The sequence below is a fragment of the Haemaphysalis longicornis genome, unplaced genomic scaffold, assembly GCF_048455015.1.
Source record: "Haemaphysalis longicornis isolate Haplotype H1 unplaced genomic scaffold, Haemaphysalis longicornis Haplotype H1 scaffold_5, whole genome shotgun sequence".
NCBI lineage: Eukaryota > Metazoa > Arthropoda > Arachnida > Ixodida > Ixodidae > Haemaphysalis > Haemaphysalis longicornis.
This window is the reverse complement of record NW_027526385.1, coordinates 90,527,722-90,549,456: the sequence shown is the minus strand read 5'-3', so window position 1 is coordinate 90,549,456 and position 21,735 is coordinate 90,527,722. Positions and strand designations below refer to the sequence as shown.

The following is a 21,735-nucleotide window of genomic DNA, read 5'->3' as shown; positions in this document are numbered from 1 at the left end:
CCATTATGTTAAGAATGGTTTTTCTATACTTCATTCATGTTGACTCAGCGTGCAGTGTTTTCCCGCATCAGTCGTTAAGCGCTCGCCTGGTCGCGTGGTTCGCTTACGCTGACTCGTATGCGCAGATGGCTATGGCCCCGAAGGGCAATAAGGCGGAGCCGAAGCAGCCGTTTCACTTTCGCCTAGCACGTGTAACAGCAGCAGCGAAGCTTGCAGCAAGTGACGCGATAAAAAAGAAACCGGTAGCTTCCACGCCAGAGGCTGAAGGTCGTTGTAGTGCGATGAGTTACCATGAAAGATGCAGCGTACTAAAGCTTTCGCTCTAAAATCTCACAGGCTGTGATTGTGCAAACGAGGTCAATGCCGGTGGCCCCTTTATGTCAGCCGGCCATATATCCGGCGCAAAGCTTTCAATGTACATTCCCGTCCAAAAATATCATGTACCCACCCCGACATGTTGTAAATCAATGTCTTTGCAGGTACTTCGAAAGTAAGATCGTGTTGTCCGCGGAAATTTTGAAGAGGCTGTTCTCTACTTACCTGGTTTATACTTTGCGCAATGTGCTGCGTTTAAGTCAGTATTTCCTTCTTCGGCGGTCAGAGCTTTTGCCAACCTCTTCACTCCCTGCCATGCCTACACAAACCAGGAGCCCCGTTTTTGAACGAAAAAAAACATATCGCTATGTTCTGCTGAATAACGCGCCCAGAAGAGATTTTCGTAACAACAAATTTGAATAAAAAGCCTGCAACATTTCATCGCAATTATGTGTAAATAGTTTGATTGTGCTGGAAGAACACGATAGGGCAAAACTGGTAAGCCGGAAGTGCAGGAATTTAAAGGAGCCATGAAGACAAAATACAAGTTGGGTTTATTAGAAAGACTGCATAGTCCCGATAACAATGATACCAATATCATCGCAATCTTCGAACAAATGATGGAGATATTAAAGAAGACGTTAGAAGCCGTGGCGAGCCCCTAGCCAATGTCCCGCAACTTTTCTATGACGTCACGGAACCTTGTTTGTGCGATTGCCGGCCACCTAACTGACCTGTCGCGACGACACATGACTGGACGTCTGTAATGGGGCCTCTAGTTTCATTTGACCGCATCACTTCAATGCTAACGTGCAGTTAACGCACAGAAAATTATGTTTTATTGTTTGGCCGTATGACGTCATTCTTGCTCATAACACGTCACTGTGGCGCAAAATTTGAAAGTTTTTAAATACTTCTTGCTTTTTTTTCGGTTAAAAAACATCTTTTGTGGCTGTAATGAAGCTGAGTAAAATACTGAATCCTAGTTCTTTCAAATTAAACGAAGTTGTATTTTCTCTTCATGGCTCCTTTAAATCTTCTTACAGTGGTATTGACTTGTCAAATGTGGCATACAATATTGAGGGCTGTTCCATGACCGCCTAATAAGAAAAAAAGAACTAAAAAGATATAACCAAGACACCGAGACGTGCGGGATAGATCAGTTTAGTGAATGCTTGATGTTCAAAGAACGTAAAGCCGTTCCACTCTATGTGAAAGCTGTCGGAAGGGCAGAGCAGTGATTCGCCATAATGGGCTGCAGCACCGTTATCCGCTAACTGCTACCACCCAATGCAATTCAAATTTCCCGCCATCGCAGTGCTCGCGTATTCCCAGCCTGAAATTATGCCGACGGGAGTTCTGTTCTTTTTGTGCTTGCTTTTTCTCCCGCTCATGCCGGCGTTGCACTGCCACTTTTTTTTCGCTTACTCTCGTAAAAACCAAGCTCAATGAGCGCTCCTAACTAAATCAACGCGCGCTCTGCCGGTTAAATACGTATATGTCGCCTCAAATGTACCTACAGTTACCTTAGCTCTAAAAAACTGGGAGATGCATGACGAACGCCAGCGGTTCACGTGCTTCGAACGCTTACGACTATATAAGCCACTTGCATTTCGAAGCCTCTGGGTTACGCAGCCACGACAACGGCTACGGCGGAACGCCGGCTCTATTCGGGTCAAGCGAGCGGGCTACGACGACAAGGCGCGGCCCTGAAGTGCTCTGCACTTAAAAGGCGCATAAACACAGCAGGTAATAAGACACGTGAGTCTTGAGGTTGCTTGATTGTGTACTTTAACTGCGAATGAGCGCGTTTTGAACATATGCGCCCACTGATTTCGTCGTGCAACGTTATCGAACGCGATAACTTTTCCAATATCAAACAAGGTGAGTTTCTAGTTGAACATATACATTAATTCTTAAACTTTTACTTTCGAACGAGCCGAGAACTCAGACAACAGCAGCTAATTGTCACTGCCCTTTGACGACGTACCATGCTCCTGTAGCGAAGATTCACAGCGAGGTTCACTAACATGACTTCCATAATGGAGAGCATGTAGAGCGAAGAAAACGAGAACGCTGGGGTCAACTCCACCGTACCATTCACGGCGACAAGTGTTCCGAAGAGAATGACCGTCATCTGCAAACAAATGAGAATACAGGGGCACCTTCGTTTAAAATACTTGGTACGCGTGGCCGTACAAACAAGAAAAGTGGCCGCGTATCTGCTCATTTACCTGAAAAATTCGTCGCCTTCAGCGGGCTACGCCACGTAAATGCCTCTCTTCTCTTTTCCTCCAATCTCTCTTCCACTACCCCTCCCGTCTCCCTCCTCATACGATAAAAACGAGGGAGGTTGGCTCAAGTAAATTCTATTTCCCGGCGCTCCACGGCGCATGCACCATCTATCGGAGCCTTTTGTTGTTGTTTGACTTCATCGAATGCAACCACACGGCCTAGGCGCAGGCGCGAGCTTTTTTTTCTGTTTCTATATCCGAATATTGTATTCGACGTGTACTTTTATTGGCTCACAAACATATTAAGCGTCCATATCTTTTAAATTTCTATAACATTACCTAATACCAGTTATGTATTGATGATATCCCTAGAATATGCCTAATATTCTCGTTTAGCTCACAAATGTTGGTAAGTATGAAGTCTGTTTCCACATTTAGTGGTTTGGAAAGGTTTTGCCTGCATAAACTGGTAGTCTCAGAATTATTTTATTTTTTTTGGCATTCTGGCTGAATCGAGGGACAGACAGACAGACAGACAGACAGACAGACAGACAGACAGACAGACAGACAGACAGACAGACAGGCAGGCAGGCAGGCAGGCAGGCAGGCAGGCAGACAGACAGACAGACAGACAGACAGACAGGCAGGCAGGCAGGCAGGCAGGCAGACAGACAGACAGACAGACAGACAGCAGACCAAAAAATTTTAAATCCAACCGGCCCGAGAAAGACTACCATCCTTAAAATACAGAAAAATAACCATGGTCACGATAGAAACATGGTTGCCGGGACAGAAAAAGAAAGAAGAGGACAGGCGTGAGGTTTATTTGGAATAGCGTTGTTTACACACATAAGGTAATTCCAGTGGTTCGTTAAGCTAGTGTCACTAGATAAGGTTGCAGAGCATCGGCACTCTTTTCTCATATCGTTCCATCCTGCCGCCATCATCACTGGTCAATTAGCACCACGAGACATTCGTTTACACGGCGACGGTTCGTGGGCGCCGCCATTTTGTTGTTTATGCGTTTTAGTCGCTCAACTCTGGTAGGCTTAGCTTGTCCTCCCGGCTCTGCGGCTGCGTGCGACTGACGTCGTTCCGAAATCGAATCAAATATAACGCGCGTAACGGCATTTCAGCTGCGGCATTGTGTCCGAAAATGCCGTTTTGCTGCATCTTCGCGGTGTTGTTAAAAACGACCCGGTCGAAGCTAGCGGCGTGGGCGTAGATACGGCTATCTCGCAACACTGATAAACGCCAAAATGCCGCCGTTACTAACTTGCGTACGTCAGTGGCAGAATTCTGATACCTTACCTAGTGACACTAGGTTAAGCATATGTGTGGTCAATGTCCGTATCCTAGTTTTAACGTTGAGTGGTTGTATGGAATCGACCCGAGCCATCAGTTCAGTCTCACAGTTAAAAATAGGGAGTGTCACGTTACAGACCTAAAGTATTTGGCTTTGTTTTTTCAGAACAACATCCCGCCAAGCCAAATATCCATCTCTTCAAGATGCTGGCTTCATTGTTGATTTGTTACGGAGAAACGCTGAAGAGCTGGAGGGGGCGCTTTGTCTGTGTTTAGAGTGAATGAGGTCGTGCGAAACCGCTAATTTAGGTGTGTAGGCGAAATACTGGTATGATTTGGGCCCATAATAAGGATCCCTTGAATCCGAAATTATTCGCGATTCCTCCATTAAGGCGCGTCATTGCCCAGGTGTGTCTTGGGAGTGCAATGAACCCCAAAGGTGAATTTGAAAGAAATTTTATGCTTACCGCGGTGGTGGACGAGTTCTGCAGAGAGTCGATAAAACCGTCAAGCAGGTTAGTGAGGAATATAAAATAATTTTCTTTTTCGCGATATCTGTGCACGGCCTCGATCACAGGGTCCTCCCATGCGTAGAGTTTGACGAGACGCAGACATGACAGGGTGTCGGCCATTTTCCGCAAGCGGCCATCGCGGTAGCGGTTTATTCTTTTCTGTGGATTAGACGGACCAGGAAGGAAAAAAAACAGGTAAAATGCCCCTGAAACTTTTTTCTACTTGTTACCACTAAGCAGAGGTCAGTGAAATTTGGTTTGTGACGATATTACAGGTAACTTTTAAATATCCCCATATCCTGCGAGAGCAGGAAGAGGAGAACGAGACGGAGGATGACAACCTCTGTTATAATCACTTTAACAATTTGCTAACATCGCGTAAGAGTGCCGGATGAAATTTAAGTTGCATCCAATGTGGAAGAGGGAGACGGGAGATAGAGCACCGTATGGGCCGATTTTTCCAGGCCGAGCCCGGGCCTGGCCCATTTTCACGTTGGGCTATCCGCCCGAGCCCGAGCAAGCGCTGTATGGGGGGGAGGTGGGGGGATCCGGGCCTGGAAGTAATTCTACGTTACCCGCCCGGCTAGGCCCGGCCCGCCATTTTTTTATCTTAGGACTGAGCCCGGCTCGAGACCGAAAAGGACATTGAGAGTTAGGTATTTCTCCGTGATGTGGGAAATTGCGCTCTATTGGGAATACAAATAATGTTTCCATATACTATGGGACCTGGGTCTGGGGAGGGCTCCGGGTGTTAAGAGCCTCCTATTCTTGTAACAGTTAAGGTACATGCACACTAGCGGTGCCTTGCCGTGCCGCAAGCCGCTTACCGACGTCGGCAGCCGCTGGAAACCTGTTTTCGCCGAGACCAGCGTGTTTCTCTTGCCGCAGAGCAAATGGATCCGAGACCCATTTCTGCTGTGCCGCAGAGCGTAAAGGCCAATGAGCGATAGAGAGTGGGTTGACGCACTGGTCACGTCCCCGCCAGCCTGTTCCCGCTTCCCCACCGCTGCTTCCGCGAACACGCGCCGTCTCAGCAAGAATGCATTTCGCCTGATTTAATTCATTGGATTGAATAAACTTCATTTAAGATGGCAGAACGACGTTTTTACGCGGCGCGAAGTGGGCCTGGGTGTCGTCCTGGTGGCTACTCAGCCGAGAAGTGAGCTCGCCGTTGCCGACTCGCGAGTCTCATGCCTTTCGAGTGCCCGCAGTACCTTCGAGTGTCCGCAGCTCCTTGCGGCTTCTGCAAGCCGTGGTGGGATGGTTCTTGACGTCGCTTCAACAGGGTTCGTGACACAGTCCCAGAAGATGTGCTTCGAGGTCTGCAGTCTTCCTGCAGCAGAGCTGGCACTTGTCGGTCGGGTACGCCTCCGGGTACATTCGGGGCAACAGAGCCGTGGTAGGTAAGGCTACTCAGGAAAGCGAAGGAGAGCTCTCGCTCCTGAGCGCGCCCCCAGAAGGGATGTAGCACGTGACCACCGTGGCGGCGAGTTGGTGTGGCCTTCACCGACGGCGCGCCGCCACGCCGCTGGCGGTAGTTGGCACGGCGGCACGGCAGATTCGACGCTAGTGTGCACGTAGCTTTAGATAATTCATAGCAGAACGAAATCAGGAATTCAGATAGTTGTGTACTAATGCGTAGCATTCTTACGCCGCTTGTATACAATTTGATTTCCTTAGAGCCAGATTTGGCTATGGGTACACGAATACGCCCTATCATTTTATTGTTTAAGTTTTCTTTTGTTCCTTCACTCCCATAATGTATATTTCTACCATTATAGTGATTACGTGTCTTTAATTCGTTGAATCTGTATTTGTCCACACATGCAAAGCGTAACACAGGGTTGGCGCGCTTTCACGAGTTTTTCCATTCGTATTTTCTGCGTTCTTTTCCGGGCATCTGTAGTAGACACTGTTTTTCGTAGAAAGAGTACAAGATGAATATTTTTTTTATTTCGTCAGCTCATTCTTGTGCAATTCTTATGCCTGTACATTTCTTGTCACTTTCTTGTTTATCAAAGTTTTGTTCGTCCAACCGTGTCTATTTAGGCTATTATAACGGTTCAATGTGTTGGCCAAATATTTTCTTTGTGGAAATGCAAGGTCGCGGTTCGCTTACTCTCGCTACATTTTTATTCGTATTTCTGGGGTTCTTTCCCGGGCTTTTTAAATTTAGCGTTCGTATTTGGGGGACGTCAGGGTGGTGCGACGAGAATTGGAAAAATTTACAAATTTTCCTGAGCGAACCGCCGCTCTGTTCGCGCTCAAACTTCACATGAAGTTTGCATTTTGTGGTCTATTTTGTTTGACATCGGAAACAGCGGCGGCGCTTACCGGTTTATTCTGAAAATAAATATAACGATTTTCGCCGTGGAGAAAGTGGCGGCCGATTTGGAGGTGCGAGCAAGCGCAAGTTGATCTTGGCACGACGGCGCCACCTAAGGTATCCAGAGCGAAAGGCACGTTTGGGATTCACGGTAGGAAGAGGCCAAATGGTGTAGCATACCATCAGAAAATGTGAAAGCAGGTGAGGAAACAAATACAACGTTTATTGCCAACGATTAACCGTATTTACAATGATTGGTATCAGATGTTAGGCAAGCCTTGTGATTATCGTAAACTAGGGACTAAAGATATTTTCTGGTCGTCCGCTACACCATTTGGCTCGTTCCTACCGTGAATGCAAAACGTGCGTTTCGCTATGCATGCCCCAGGTAGCGTCATGGTTCCAAGATAAACTTGGGCTGTTTCGCACCTCCAAATCGGCCGCAATTTTCCTATAAGCAAGAATCGTTTTTATTCATTTTCAGAACAAACAGCTAACTACCTTCATTTTTCCCGGTGTCAAACAAAATAGACCACAAAAGGCGACCTTTCTGTGAAATTTGAGCGTTAACGGAGCAGCGGTTCGCTCACGAAAAGTTTTTAAAGTGTGACATTTATCGTCGCACCACCCTGTACAAGATTGTGGTCCCTTTTTGACTTCGTCAGTTCATTTTCCTTAAAGTTTTATTTTTTCTAGTTCTTGCGCTTTTGGGCCCCTGTTTTGCGCCCCCGCCAATTTCAAATATCTGTCACTTCAATTTAGCCAAAGTCCAAAGGCAACGCCCGCGATACGAAACCGAAAGCAATGCTGAGAACCCGGACTGCGATGAAAGCGCAGTGTGATACACGCCGTTTTCATAACTCTCGGGAGCAAGGTTCGATTACGACCACGGGAAGGGTTTTAGGGGCGAATCACCTTAGGACGTCGCTTTGTACGGGCCTGGCGTCTGTGTACACAGTGTTGCGCATCCGCGAGGAGCATTGGATTGAATTAGATTACATTGGATTTGAATGAGATTAGATTGGATTGGATTTAATTGGATTGTATCGGATTGGACAGGATTCCAATTGTATGTACTGCGCACACGCGTTGTCACTCATTTACATGCGCGAGTGGGCAATGCCACGGGTGATTTACGGTAAAAACGATTACCAGTGCTTCGCCCACTCATCATGATTAACTTCATGGAGATGCATGATTTTTTTTCAGGCGCGCACTCATTGGCCCCTTTGTCCTCGCCACTTCCCCTTACACTCCTTGGCCTAGCATTTTTCTCCTCACCACTTTGCTGCGCCGAGTTTTGCGCGAATCCAGGCACGAATTGAATCCAAGCTGAAACATCTCTGCTGTTCAAAACATTTGCGCGGCATCTGCTTACAGCGTGCAAAAGTCGTCGAAAAGCGATAGTCCTGTGATGCTGTTGCCGTATAAAATCATCCCTTCTCTTCCAAGACCCCCTGTCACGCTTTTCCCCTCTCGTCTAGCGCCTCTCACGTTAAGTACGGCAGAGGTTCTCTCCGGGCAATTCAATTTTAGCGCATTTCAGTGCTCCCGCCCCATCTAATGGAACGTTTCGTTATGCTGGACTTATCAAAATACACCAATTATGTATCGCATATCAAACTAAAGCTGTCTTATGGTATCCGCATACTAATTAAAGCTCGTACAAGTTTTAGTTTATCAACCTTAATGTCGCTTTATTATGCCTTTATTCACACTCACCTCACTTACTGTATTGCATCATGGGGTTATACCTATCATACTCATACCGCTCCTATTCAGCCCATTCAAAATCAAGCGATACAAAAAATTTGATGTATTTCGTATATATTAGCAGCGCCGTTGAGCTACTCAAGGCAAATATGTTACTACCAATAGGCAATCTTTTCAAATACAGCCTTAGTATCCTTATGTACCAATCAGTTAATAAACTGATGCCTTCAATCATATTTACCCCGAAACACTAATTAATAACAATTGTATCAGGTTCCCCTCAAAAAATTACTTTTTACTACCAAAAGCGAACACTAACTATGGCAAACACACTGCTTGTTTCGCGGCAATTTCAAACTGCAATAGCCTTCCTAGTGAAATTAAAACGCGATCATTTATAAATTGCTTCAAAACTACGTTTTCTTCGCTTCTTCATAACACTTAGCATTTTATAAACACTTTTGACTACTCTTTTCATTCTGTAATTCCCCTATTGTTCATTTGTGCACTGCTCTATCGTTCAAGCATTCTTTTCAAGTCCTTTTGGCCGGAGTGCTGAATAGAGAGGCAGACCGACAGTCATTCTGACAGACAGACATGCAGACAGAAATGAAGAAAAAATAGAGATCAACAAACAGACCAAAATTTTTGGGTTTATGCCTCCCAAGAAACACTACAGTCTTAAAAAATCTCACTTCGACAACCGTGAGCTTAGCCCCCATTGTCATGCTAAACCGACGAATGCGGTAGACGGTGATCACTACTCACCCAAAGGGCGGCCTGTAGCTTGGATGCGGCCACATATAGGATCAAGCAGGCCAGCTGCCAACCAACACATCCGGCGACTGGCAAAGCGCCCACTCGCTTGGCCAGCATCCACAACAGCAGCGGAAGACAGAGGATGCCGCAGCTGTCTCGAGCGAAGATGCTGACGGCAATGTTCAGCTTGTCAACGTCAACAGCCACCACGGACACGAGATATCCAGCCGGAGCCTCGGACAGGGCACTGGCGCTCATGCGTGTCATCTTTAAAAATGGTCCAGGTTTAACACACCTAAACCTAGCTCCAACGAGCGAGCGAGAGAGATGGCGATCTTTAATGAAGTCTGGCTATGTTGGCCGGGCTAAAATGCCTTACCCGCTGCGCCAGTGATTGACGCGATGAAGATTATGGCGATGATGTTTAAGAACTTGATGCGCAGAGAAATGTTGAGTTATTCACAGAGACTGGTCTAGACCTGTGTATTGCAGGTACTCTATCAGAGCTTTTGTCGCCCGTAAACCACGTTTGTGGCATGCCCACGGTCCTCAAACGTCTTTTAGCTACGTCACCACAGCAACATAGGCAATAAATGTGAAACCATATTTTTGAAGATTACGCCAGCATCATAGATTTAACGTCATGAAGACGGATGAAACGCAGAGCTGTTGGCGCTGCTTTAACACACCTAAGCCGCACACATATTTCCTCCCTTCTAGGAGAGCACGTGCACGACACATCTTACATCAGCAGCAGCCTCAGCCAATCCCATACGACGCACCTCCTCTCCAGGGCAGCCACCCTGCGCCGTGCGCTCATATACAGCTGTCCCTGTTCCACAATTCTACCGGGTTGTTTGCCGTTAGGTGGCAGGTTAGAAAAAAAGCTGGGTGACTTCCTTCCGACGAACAGTAAAAAAAGAGACAACACTCCAAAACTAACCAGTAAATCCGCCTCGACAAATCATTGTGATCTCCTCCTTGAATAGTTAAACCGAGTGTTGTGCTTTGTGAAGAGTCACTAGCGTTACTAGCCTTTGAAAACACGGCCGCTTGCGTGAGAAACTTGAGTTGAACACATAGTCGACGTGCCACGTAATCCACAAATCCCGAAAGAAAGACTTCGGCAGTGCAGGCCGCTACGAAGAGCATCGTCACGGTAGTCGCTTCCCGGTTTCCGCTGTTTTCAATCATGGCTCTGTATTGGAAGAGACGCGATTTAAGTTTGATATGAAAAATGCTACACCTTTGTATGCCTGCACATCGAAGAAAGTACATTTAATTTATTGTAACACGCACAAATGATTGCTTAAGCAAGCATGAGGACAGAACACAAGTTTCGTTCATTCTAAGGAGACCGCTATGTAAGACTAAAAATCTCGCCAATTTAACACTTCCAACAGCTGCGGCACACATAGACAACCCCAGGGGAAACGCTGGCGATACATCAGCCACTTTACTGTACTCCTTATATGAAGTCACAGGGACAAGTACGTGCAGATCGGCGGCCCCACACAAAAGCAACTACAGCAAAAAAATTCAGTGCCCTTTTCACACTGTGTAGAAGGATTACTAGGGAATCAAGGCGCAGTCGAAGGAGCGGACAAAACAAAACATGTTTGCTTGTACTTTGCGATTGAACATTGTACTCAACCAATCAGATGAGAATCTTTGAACAGCTCGAGCTTTCTTCTACCGGAGGAGGAGGAGGAATAACTTTAATTGCACAGCATGTCAGCGCTAAACGCGCTGGATGAGAGTGGATCCCTCATCACAGGATTCCATATGCTGCCTTCGCCACCTGGCCACTGGTAACCAGCCGTAGCTGATCCTCCAAGGCGGGGCTGGACAGCAAGATCTCCCATCGCTCGCTAGCGGTAAGGGTGGGGTTCTTAGTGGAGGAGTTGCTGATGAGGGGTGGGTGTTTTGGGCTGACGTCGGACTCTCCTATCATGTGGCGAAGAGTACCGAGCTGCTTGTATAACTGGCAGGTCTTGCCGTACTGATGTGGGAACATGCTATTCAGTAAGCGAGGGTGAGGGAAAGATCTTGACTGAATCTGTCGATACAGTACTTGCTGCTCCCGCGTGAGTTCTGGGTGCGGGGCAGGACGTTTCTGCCTATCCTCTCGATAGTGCCGCACTATCTCTCTGTAGGTCACCATAGGTTCACCTCTGGCCTCCGCCTCAGCCGTTGCCCGGTACGCTAACGCGCGGGCCTGTCGGTCGGTGGGCAAACTCATTGCCCTCCACCAAGGAGTGGGCTGGAACCCATACTTATTCAACATGGCTCTGTGGAGGTGTTTTGTCTCTCAGGATGCGAAGTGACCGCCGGGACACCCAGCCTGACTGGAAGTTCCTGTACGCCTGCTGTGAGTCGGTGACAACCTTGGAAATTCCCGGAAGGGTCAGGGCTAGGGCAATTGCCAACTCTTCCGTTTCTTTCACATCTCTGATTTGAAACGATGCGCTTGTCAGCAGCTCGCCCCTAGTTGTCACCACCGCCACTGCTCTGGTCGTCCCATTGTTTTTGGAGGCGTCCGTGAAGACGACACCGTCTTCGCTCTCCAGTAGCCTGTTGAGGGCACGAGCCCTAGCCTCACGCCTGCCGCCATGGTGAGCCGGATTCATGTTCTTTGGGAGATGCTTGGTCTTGATTGCGTCTAGCCATTTGTCCGCAAGCTGTTCTCGATCGGTCAGCTCTGCCACGCTCCAGCCCATTCTACCCAGGATACAGCGTTCCGCCTTAGTGTGACTCAGCCTCTTTTTTTGGCTGGATAGGCGGCCCTCAACCCGCTCGTCCACTGTATTGTGTAGAGCCATCTGGAGGAGCTTGTCCGTCGACGCACTCATGGGAACTCCGAGGGCTTGTTTCACTCCCTTGCGTATTACTGTGTCCACCTGGCTCTTCTCTCCCTTGTTCATCAGGAGGTAAGGTGTGGCGTACGTTATTCTTGACACCACAAAGGCTTGTACAGCCTCAGAGTGTCGTTCTCCTTCAGTCCTCTCCACCTTGTTGCCACCCGCCGAAGAATGTGCAGGATCTGTCCTGAGGAGTGCATAAGCTTGCACACAGACGTAGCGGCGTTGTTGTCTGCCTGGATGGTGAGCCCCAGAAACTTAACACTGGGCCCTAGAACGATGTCTTTGCCCTCTAGGGCCACCTTCACGTCTTCCTTCTGTGTCTCGTGCGCCCGAGGGCGGACACTCACCAGTTCAAATTTTTGAGGCGAACATCGCAGTCCACACTCTTTCGCGTATTTACTAACCACATCTGCGTCTGCTTGCAGCGTATCTTTAATCCACCCTAAGGAGCCCGCCTTCGTCGTCCAGAGCGAAATGTCCTCGGCGTAGAGCGCGTGCCCCAAACCATCGACTACTCCGAGCGCCTTGGGCAGGCCTAATAGTTCCATATTAAAGAGAAGAGGCGACAGGGCGGATCCCTGTGGGGTCCCCTTACTTCCCAACCCTATGGGTACAGATACCTCTTCCCCCACCTTGATTCGAGCGCTGCGGCCTGTCAGGAAATCCCCCACATAGTTGCATGCTCGCTCTCCGCAGCCTGTGTCCTGAAGGTTGGCTAGGGTGCTAGCGTGGGAGACGTTGTCAAACGCTCCTTTGAGGTCCAACGCCAAGATTGCTTTAGGCGATTGCTTGGTGGCTTGTTTCATGACCTTTTCCTTCAGTTGCAGCAGTACGTCCTGCGTGCTTAAGTGCCTCCGAAATCCGAACATTGATGCCTACGATGCAGGAAAGAAACGGACGGGATCCCCATGCTTGTCCGGTAGAAGATGTTTTTTTAATAGGCTGCAAAAACATCTTCTACCGGACAAGCATGGGGATCCCGTCCGTTTCTTTCCCGCATCGTAGGCATCTTACCAACGCTTCGTGCGGGCGAGGAACTTAAACACAAGACTACAGTATGAAGACCTCCAGTGACAGTCACAGAAATTGAACGTTTAGTGGTTCAGCGCTGGGCATACATGTCTGACCAAACTTTTCTCGCTCCTTTTCTTTCTCTTTTTTTCCCAAATATTATTTTCAAGCTCACAGGACAGCGAACTTGGAGCAAGCCAGGTTAACGTTCCTCTCTTATTTTTACGTCCTTCCTTCCTTACACCAATCTAAACCGCTTTACCACGGAGGGCAGGGAGACGTACATGTTTAAATCTCCCACCAGCCCAACTGTCACTCAATCGGTGAGGGCATGAAGATTAGCTGCGCGTGCATGAGCCCAGCCCGCACTGCACTGCATCACCCGAGGCATGCGTAAGTTCGCAACCGGTTATGTGCCCGTGCTGAGGCATGAAAGGCACTGGCGAAAATGTGCCCCGAAAGCGCTTCAAACTGCATACGATATATTGGCTCACATCGGCGTTCCGAATGGACAACTTGCTGTTCCCCCTGGAGGGATTCACCGCTTCTCGGTGGATTGGAATTAGATGCGGCAATGGCAGCGCCATGCTATGAAACAGCGACTTTCTGTTGTCTGCGCGCCCATTCGTGCTTCTTTATGCCCCGACACTCCTATCATTCATGCGGTTCTGCCTCCGAGCGAACGCGACGCGTTCGTACACAGTGAGTTAGAAGTGAAACTCCTGATAACGGTGCCAACGCCGTTATCAGTTCATTGCTCAACTTCTGAAAGAAGCATTGGCTATGACTAGGAATATAAAATTTGTAACAGGGTCTCAACGGTGGCGAAGAGGAGCGGAGAAGTGGCGCCGAGTAAAAGGGCTTCACGGGAACGATAAGCAGGGGAGGAAGTTAGGTACGTACAGAATCAGGGTTGAGGCACAGAAAAGAAGCCTCTTCAATGATGCAACAGGTAATGTTGAAGAGGCATAAACTTTCAAGTTCTGTGATGGTTTTGCGATACCAACATATCTCAGGGACTGTATTTGTCACAGCGACTTCCCAAAGTTTAGCTCTTTCAATAAAAAATTACGGATTTATTGTTCTTTAGGTCTATGTAATTTTGGTAAAAGTGCCGGTAAACGAAACCGCAGTAATTCAGAAGTCCTAAATCCCTATAATGACTGTAGCCAAATGCCGCTTGGGTCGAGTGCTTTCTTAGCTTTTCCTCGTTTTGTGAATATTTTCGAGTCACAAGAAACTAATTACAACCTAATTCGCCTTCACAGCCTTGACACCTTCACAGCTTTGCCACAGCTTCGACATAGCTATTGGGAACGCGGACGCGTTTGAGTTTAAATTTTTTTGAAGCAGTTTTAAAAGGACACTAAGTAACGTTATAGTTGATACATGAGTAAAGGAAAAAATCAACTTCCCCTCTGTTCATACGACAACGATGGGGGAATTTACTCCTCTGCGATCGTGCACTCTAGTGCTTTACTGATACAGCATTACATGGCTTACTCTATAGAGTTCAACCATCGTCGTCTTTAGACGAAGGGGTGCATTTTATGTCTAATTTTGCACGTCCATGCACCCCTCTCCAAACGCAAACTCCTTGGACTGGGTTGGAAAGACGCAACCGCCTAGACTTCGGCTTCATACCTGAAGGACGCAGGTTCGAATCCGACCAGGGGAAACGTTTTAATTTTCGTTCACTTCACCCACGATCATCACCATTGTCAGATAAATTTCACTTTCCAGCAGTGCGTTTTGGCTTAACCCCAGACGACATGAGTAAAATGCTAAAGGCTTCGCTTTAAACGTGGCGTTGATTGGACTTTTGGCTGGACTACAGAGAAAGTCAGTAAGAGGCTGAAAGCTTCGCTACAAAATAGCATTCATTGGAGTTCGGCTGGACTACAGACGACATCAGTGAGAGGCTAAAAGCTTCGCTTGAAAATGGCGTTGATTGGAGTTTTGAGTGGACTACAGACGACATCAGTGAGAGGCTAGAAGCTTCGCTTTAAAAAGGCCTTGATTAGAGTTCTGGCCGGACAAAACACAACAGTGAGATGGTGCACGTTTCGCTTTAAAATGGTGTTGATTGGAGTTTTAATTGGCGTATTCATGGGAGGTTGGGGCCAATAGTACACCAGGGTGGCCAATCCTGCTCTGGTGAGGGAGTGCGTTACCGGCAATGGTTGCCGGGAACAGGCCACACCCCAAGCCTCCTTCTGCAATTTCAACAACACGCGGATTTTTTTTTAAATCCGGTGGGAATTGTGCGACACTGGGATTCGAACCACGGTCCTTCTGCACGCGAGGTGGATGCTCGACATCTACGCCATTGCTGCATTGAATAGGAGATCTATGGGAGAGGCCTTTGCCCTGCAGTCGGGGTAGATAGCATTAATATTATTATTATTATTATTATTATTATTATTATTATTATTATTATTATTATTATTATTATTATTTCCTGTTATCTATTTCCTGTTGCCTCCCTTCATTGCTCCACCGTTCCGTAAATTCCAACAACACGCAACCTCATTACGCTTTCGCCAGGGGAGATTATGCTGGGCTGTATGGCTATTTTTCCGCTGCCCCTTGGTCGACCGTCATTGACCACACTGATGTCAATGAACAAGTCGACCGTTTCACAGAGATTGTGCTTTCGGGTATGAAGGAATACATCCCGCAATATTTACCGAGGAGGTTCAAGTTTCCACACTGGTTTTCTTCTGAATTGCGGGATGCCCTGAAACTCAAGGAACGTGCGCACAGAAAGATGAAGCGCTCTGGTGCCAACCAGTTTGCTCAGGAATTCCGGCGCCTACGTGCCCTTTGTAAAATATTGCACAAACGTGATCATACTTCGTACCTGGCGTCGGTAGAAACTAAAGCAACTCACCAACCGGGAGCCTTCTGGAAATACATTCATTCTAGATCTAGTACAACTAAAGATTCTATTCGTCTTCTAGACTCCAACGGCGATGAGGTTGTCAAGGTGGCCGACTGCTTTGCTCGTCAATTTTCTTCTTTTTTTGGGATTAGCGGTGGTAGTGACAACAGCAGCGCCCCTTGTCACCAGGGTGAGAACTCCGGTTGTTTACAACTGGACGAGAACATCATTCGGACCAGCATCAAGCGGCTCAAGCCCTCGCTTTCTTGTGGGCCAGATGGTATTCCTGCTGCAATCCTAAAAACATATGCAAATATATTCGTTCCTGTGTTCACTTCAATATTTAATAACTGTCTCCGGTCGGGAACGTTTCCTCGCTCATGGAAAATCTCTCGCGTATTCCCTGTTTTCAAGTCAGGCCTAAAAACTGATGCTATAAACTATAGGCCTGTCTCGCTGCTTTGTTCTGCCTCTAAAATTTTCGAGTTATCTCTTCATACGGTCTTGTCTTTCTCATTTAAACATGTCCTCATCCCTAATCAACATGGATTTAGGCGTGGTCGTTCAACTTCCACGAACCTTGTATGCTTCATGGAGAAGGGTGTCCCAGCAATCGTTGGTAGAAGCCAACTGGATGTGGTCTACTGTGAAATGAGCAAAGCCTTTGATGTTGTCAACCACTCGTTATTGCTTGCAAAGCTCACTCTGTTAGATGTACACGCTTCTTTGGTGGGTCTTATACGTTGTTATCTCAAGGAGCGATATTGCTATGTAAGTGTTAACGGTCAAACATCATTTAGGTACAAAGCAACCAGTGGTGTACCCCAAGGCTCCGTCCTGGGTCCCCTTCTTTTTTCCATTTTCATTAACGATGTTGCTTCTGCCATTCAAAATTCTTCTTTTTTGTTGTACGCTGATGATATAAAAATCTTTAGAGAAGTGCGTAGTGTTCAGGACTGTAATTCTCTTCAGGTTGATATTGTGTCATTCCATCGTTGGTGCACCAAAAACGACCTTATTTTGAACCCTTCAAAAACTAAAGTTGTCTCCTATAGTAGAAAAACTCAACAACTGCAATACCCCTATGAAATTGCAGGCACCACACTGCCGAGGGTGACCGAAATTCGGGACTTGGGAGTACTGTTTGATTCGCCTCTGACTTTCTCTTCCCACATTGCACAAATTACCCGTCGGTCTCTTCGTTGTCTGGGTGCTGTTTGCAGGTATTCTAGAGAGTTTAAAGGTCCGCTTCCTTTCTTAAAGTTGTATTCGGCTCTCTGCTTACCTCTTCTTGAATACGGGTCTGTTGTCTGGAATGGAACTTGCAAGTCCAATAGTGACCGTATCGAAAGGGTTCAAAATAAGTTCCTTTCTATCTTTAAGCACCGCTTCCGTCATGTGCAAGACGACGCAAACGGCATCATGTCTCTTCTGAAAAGCATTCCTTCCCTTCGGTGTCGACGAATGCGAGCTGATATTATCTTTCTCTATAAACTTCTTCATGGTAATATTTTGTGTGACGATTTGGTTACACTTATCAATGTCAATTTGCCAAATAAACTTTTCAGAAAATTTCCAGCTTTCAGACCAGTTGCTTTAAATAGCCGACGCTCGTCCATTTGCCGAATACAATGTGCATATAATGAATATTCCGTTCGGCTTGATATATTCCAGAGCTCCTTTACTTTGTTCTCTAATGAGTTGAAAACTGTTGTAGCTTAAGTCCTTTATGTCATTCCAAATTTATGTACCCTATGTATTATGTGCAAACTGTTCTTGCTTGCTTTTCACTTTTTCTTGTTTTGTGTTGCTTGAATATTTGTACGTTTTTAGTGTCAGTGTTGGTAATGCTGAAGCTTTTCCCCCTTTTTTTTTGGAACTTCCTAATATGTTGTTAGAAAACCTTGGCTATATACGTATACTCTATGTCATGTTGATTCAATATTTGCTTGTATAGTTCCTATTTTTCACATCTTCTGAACGTTTCGCTGGCCGAGTGGCATGGCTTGCAACACTAAGCCTGCCTTTTCTTTTTTGACTTTCTGTTCTTTTTTTTTCCTTTTTTGCTTTCAAAGATTTCTGTAACTATTTTTACTTTATTGTTTATGTCATACATATAGTTTGTGTATGTTGTCTTGTCTTAATTGTAGTGTTTTTTTTTGTATGGTGTACCAGTACCAAGACCCTAGGGTTGTTCCTGGGCACCGAAAATAAAGGTTGATTGATTGATTGATTGATTGATTATTATTATTATTATTATTATTTCTGTTTCGCAAACATGTCTGTGAGTTTGTATTGGCGTAACTGCCAACTTTTCTTCTTCTGCATTTGTCTTTTATCCTTGAGTTCATGCACTTAAATGACTTTCATTCCGTAACTTCAACATAAGCTATCCTTTCGTTGTTTTTTCGTATTATATTTTGTACTTGAGAGATGTGTACATTATGTTTCGTGTCTTTCTGTTTCCGTGCGCCAGCACAAAGGCCCCCCCGGCTGTTCCTGGGCACGCAAATAAATGATTGATTGATTGATTGATTGATTGATTATTATTATTATTATTATTATTATTATTACGCTTACGCTTATTGTAAGATGTCTTCTTGCAATTGACCAGACATTACAGTTTCTATTGATTGTGTAATGTTGCCTAAAATTACAATATGGTATTTTTATTCTTCTTTGAAGTTGTAGCTTCTTCATATTTTTTGCTCGCTCACTGTTCTTTTGCCAGCTGTTGATGCATTTCATTGCTGTCTTATACCTTTTCTGTGCGCCAGCATGACTTGATTGTGTAAAGTCGGTTGGATTGCACTATTTTATTACTAATCTTCTTTGCCGTTTTTTGTAAGTCTTTCTGTCTTTTTTTTCTCTTTTTTTTTTTTTGCTCACTGAGTGTTTATTAGCAAATTGTTGATGTACTACAGTGCTGCATTTTCCCCTCTGAGTGCTCCAGCACGAAGGCCTCCGCTGTTCCTGGGCACTATAATAAACATTGATTGATTGATTGATTGATTATTATTACAACCGCTTCTCGGAACGCCTTGACATCTTTCAAAGCTCCTTTACAATTTACCGTACTGCTTTGTTGAACACAGTATGTTAAACATCTATGATATCTCTGTCGTTCGTTTTTCTTTTTTTTATTGCTGAAATTTGGTTTCTCTGTGGTTCTGTTTAACCACTATAGTTGCCTGTTTTTGAAACTGTTTACTTATCATGGTTGTCTTATCATTTGTCTCTATACTTTGTCATTGTTCTTGTCGTCTTACTGTTAAACTTTGTTCTCTGCTTGTTGTGTATTCATTATAATAAGCTGAGCCACAAAGGCATCTTCTTTTTCTTTTTTACCTGTACCCAGGCTCCGCCTGTGCTTTATTTCTGTAATTTTCGCTACTTCAATTTGTGTGTGTTGTCGCTTGTTTATTTCTTTCAATATGTTTCTTGTATTTTGTTTTCATGTAACTATCCGTGCGCCAGCACCCAGGCCTCTGGCTGTTCCTGGGCACGTAAATAAACATGATTGATTGATTGATTGATTGATTGATTGATTATTATTATTATTATTATTATTATTATTATTATTATTATTATTATTATTATTATTATTATTATTATTATTATTATTATTATTATTATTATTATTATTATTATTATTATTGATTTCTCTTCTGAAGCTCTACACAACTATATGTCGTCCTCAGCTTGAATATGCATCTGTTGTCTGGAACAGCACGAGCAAAACAAACCGTAAGCTTGTAGAAAGGGTCCAAAATAAGTTTATATCTATCTTCAACCATCGCTTTGGCGATAGTAGTAATTATAACCCTGGATCGCCCTCTTCATTGACGCTATCATGCTTAACTTCCAGGCGGAACAAGGCTGATGTTCTCTTCCTCTTTAAAATTATGCACGGCATAGTGTCTTGTGGTGAGCTGCTACAGCATGTTCGTCTTTATGTGCCGCTAAAGTGGACCAGGAAACATGATACCTTTTGCAACCCCAATTGTCTGCGTGTCTTGTGCCCTGTGTGCCGACTGCAATGCACGTACAATCGGTACTCGGATTACCTTGATATATTTAATGATTGCCCTACTCTGTTTCGCAAACATGTCTGTGAGTTTGTATTGGCGTAACTGCCAACTTTTGTTATTCTGCATTTGTCTTTTATCCTTGAGTTCATGCACTCAAATGACTTTCATTCCGTAACTTCAACATAAGCTATCCTTTCGTTTTTTTTTGTATTTTGTATTTTATTTTGTATTTGAAAGATGTGTACATTATGTTTCGTGTGTTTCTGTTTCCGTGCGCCAGCACAAAGGCCGACCCCGGCTGTTCCTGGGCACGCAAATAAATGATTGATTGATTGATTGATTGATTGATTGATTGATTGATTATATTATTATTATTCAACAGAAGGGTAATAGGTTACTAGATTTTTCGTCTTTCACTTCCATGGCACAGCGTAATCACATAAAAAACTGCAGTGGAAACATTCTGGACCTGTGCTTTTCAAACTTCGATGGTGTTAGTGTGTCGCGTTCTGATTGTGCTTTAATAATACCCGACAAATATCATCCTCCTCTTTCTATTTCCTGTTGCCTTCCTACAATACTCCACCGTTCTGAAATTTCAAGCAATGCGCAACCTCGCTACGCTTTCGCCCGGGGAGATTACGTTGGGCTGTATGGCTACTTTTCTGCTGCCCCTTGGTCAACAGTCATTGACCTCTCTGATGTCAATGAACAAGTTGACCGTTTTACTGAGATTGTGCTTTTGGGTATGAAGAAATACATCCCGCAATATTTACCAAAGAAGTTCAAGTTCCCACACTGGTTTTCTTCTGAATTGCGGGATGCCCTGAAACTCAAAGAACGTGCGCACAGAAAGATGAAGCGCTCTGGTGCGAATCAGTTCGCTCAGGAGTTCCGGCGCCTACGTGCCCTATGCAAAATATTGCACAAGCGTGATCATGCTTTGTACCTGGCGTCAGTTGAAGCTAAAGCAACTCATCAGCCGGGTGCCTTCTGGAAATACATTCATTCCAGATCTAGTACAACGAAAGAATCTATTCGTCTTCTGGATTCCAACGGCGATGAGGTTGCAGATGCGGCCGACTGCTTTGCTCGTCAGTTTTCTTCTTTGTTTGGGCTTAGCGGTGGTAGTGATGACGGCAGCGTCTCTTGTCACCAGGACGGTAACTCCGCTTGTTTCCAATTGGATGAGAACATCGTGCGGACCAGCATCAAGCGGCTAAAGCCCTCGTTGTCTTCTGGGCCAGATGGTATTCCTGCTGCAATTCTAAAAACGTATGCAAATATATTCGTTCCTGTGTTCACCTCAATATTTAATAACTGTCTCCGGTCTGGGACGTACCCTCGCTCATGGAAAATTTCTCGTGTATTCCCTGTTTTCAAGTCAGGCCCAAAAACTGACCTCATGAACTATAGGCCAGTGTCGCTCCTTTGTTCTGCCTCTAAAATATTCGAGTTATCTCTTCATGCGGTCTTGTCTTTCTCACTTAAACACGTCCTCATTCCTAATCAACATGGCTTCATGCGTGGTCGCTCAACTTCCACAAACCTCGCATGCTTCATGGAGCAGGCTGTCCCAGCAGTCGTTGGTAGAAGCCAGCTTGATGCGGTCTACTGTGACATGAGCAAGGCCTTTGATGTAGTCAACCACTCGTTATTGCTTGCCAAGGTCATTTTGTTAGATGTTCACGCTTCTTTAGTGGGTGTTATACGTTGCTATCTCCAGGAGCGATATTGCTATGTAAGTGTTAACGGTCAAACATCATTTAGATACAAAGCAA

General features: G+C 45.5%; 1 protein-coding gene across 5 annotated transcripts in view; it reads right to left on the bottom strand.

Moving 5' to 3' along the window:
* LOC144138568 (multidrug resistance protein mrp-7-like) overlaps positions 1-21,735 on the bottom strand; it is an 82,755-nt gene that overhangs the window by 29,926 nt on the left and 31,094 nt on the right. For 4 of the 5 annotated variants that reach the window (XM_077670919.1, XM_077670918.1, XM_077670916.1 and 1 more), the window contains 5 exons: positions 10,200-10,362; positions 9,174-9,431; positions 4,322-4,525; positions 2,306-2,452; positions 541-634 (listed from right to left, as the gene is read on the bottom strand). In XM_077670919.1, coding sequence (XP_077527045.1) covers positions 541-634; positions 2,306-2,452; positions 4,322-4,525; positions 9,174-9,431; positions 10,200-10,362 — 866 coding nt within the window. The remainder of the gene's footprint in view (positions 1-540; positions 635-2,305; positions 2,453-4,321; positions 4,526-9,173; positions 9,432-10,199; positions 10,363-21,735) is intronic. The other variant, XM_077670920.1, reaches the window with a different exon arrangement.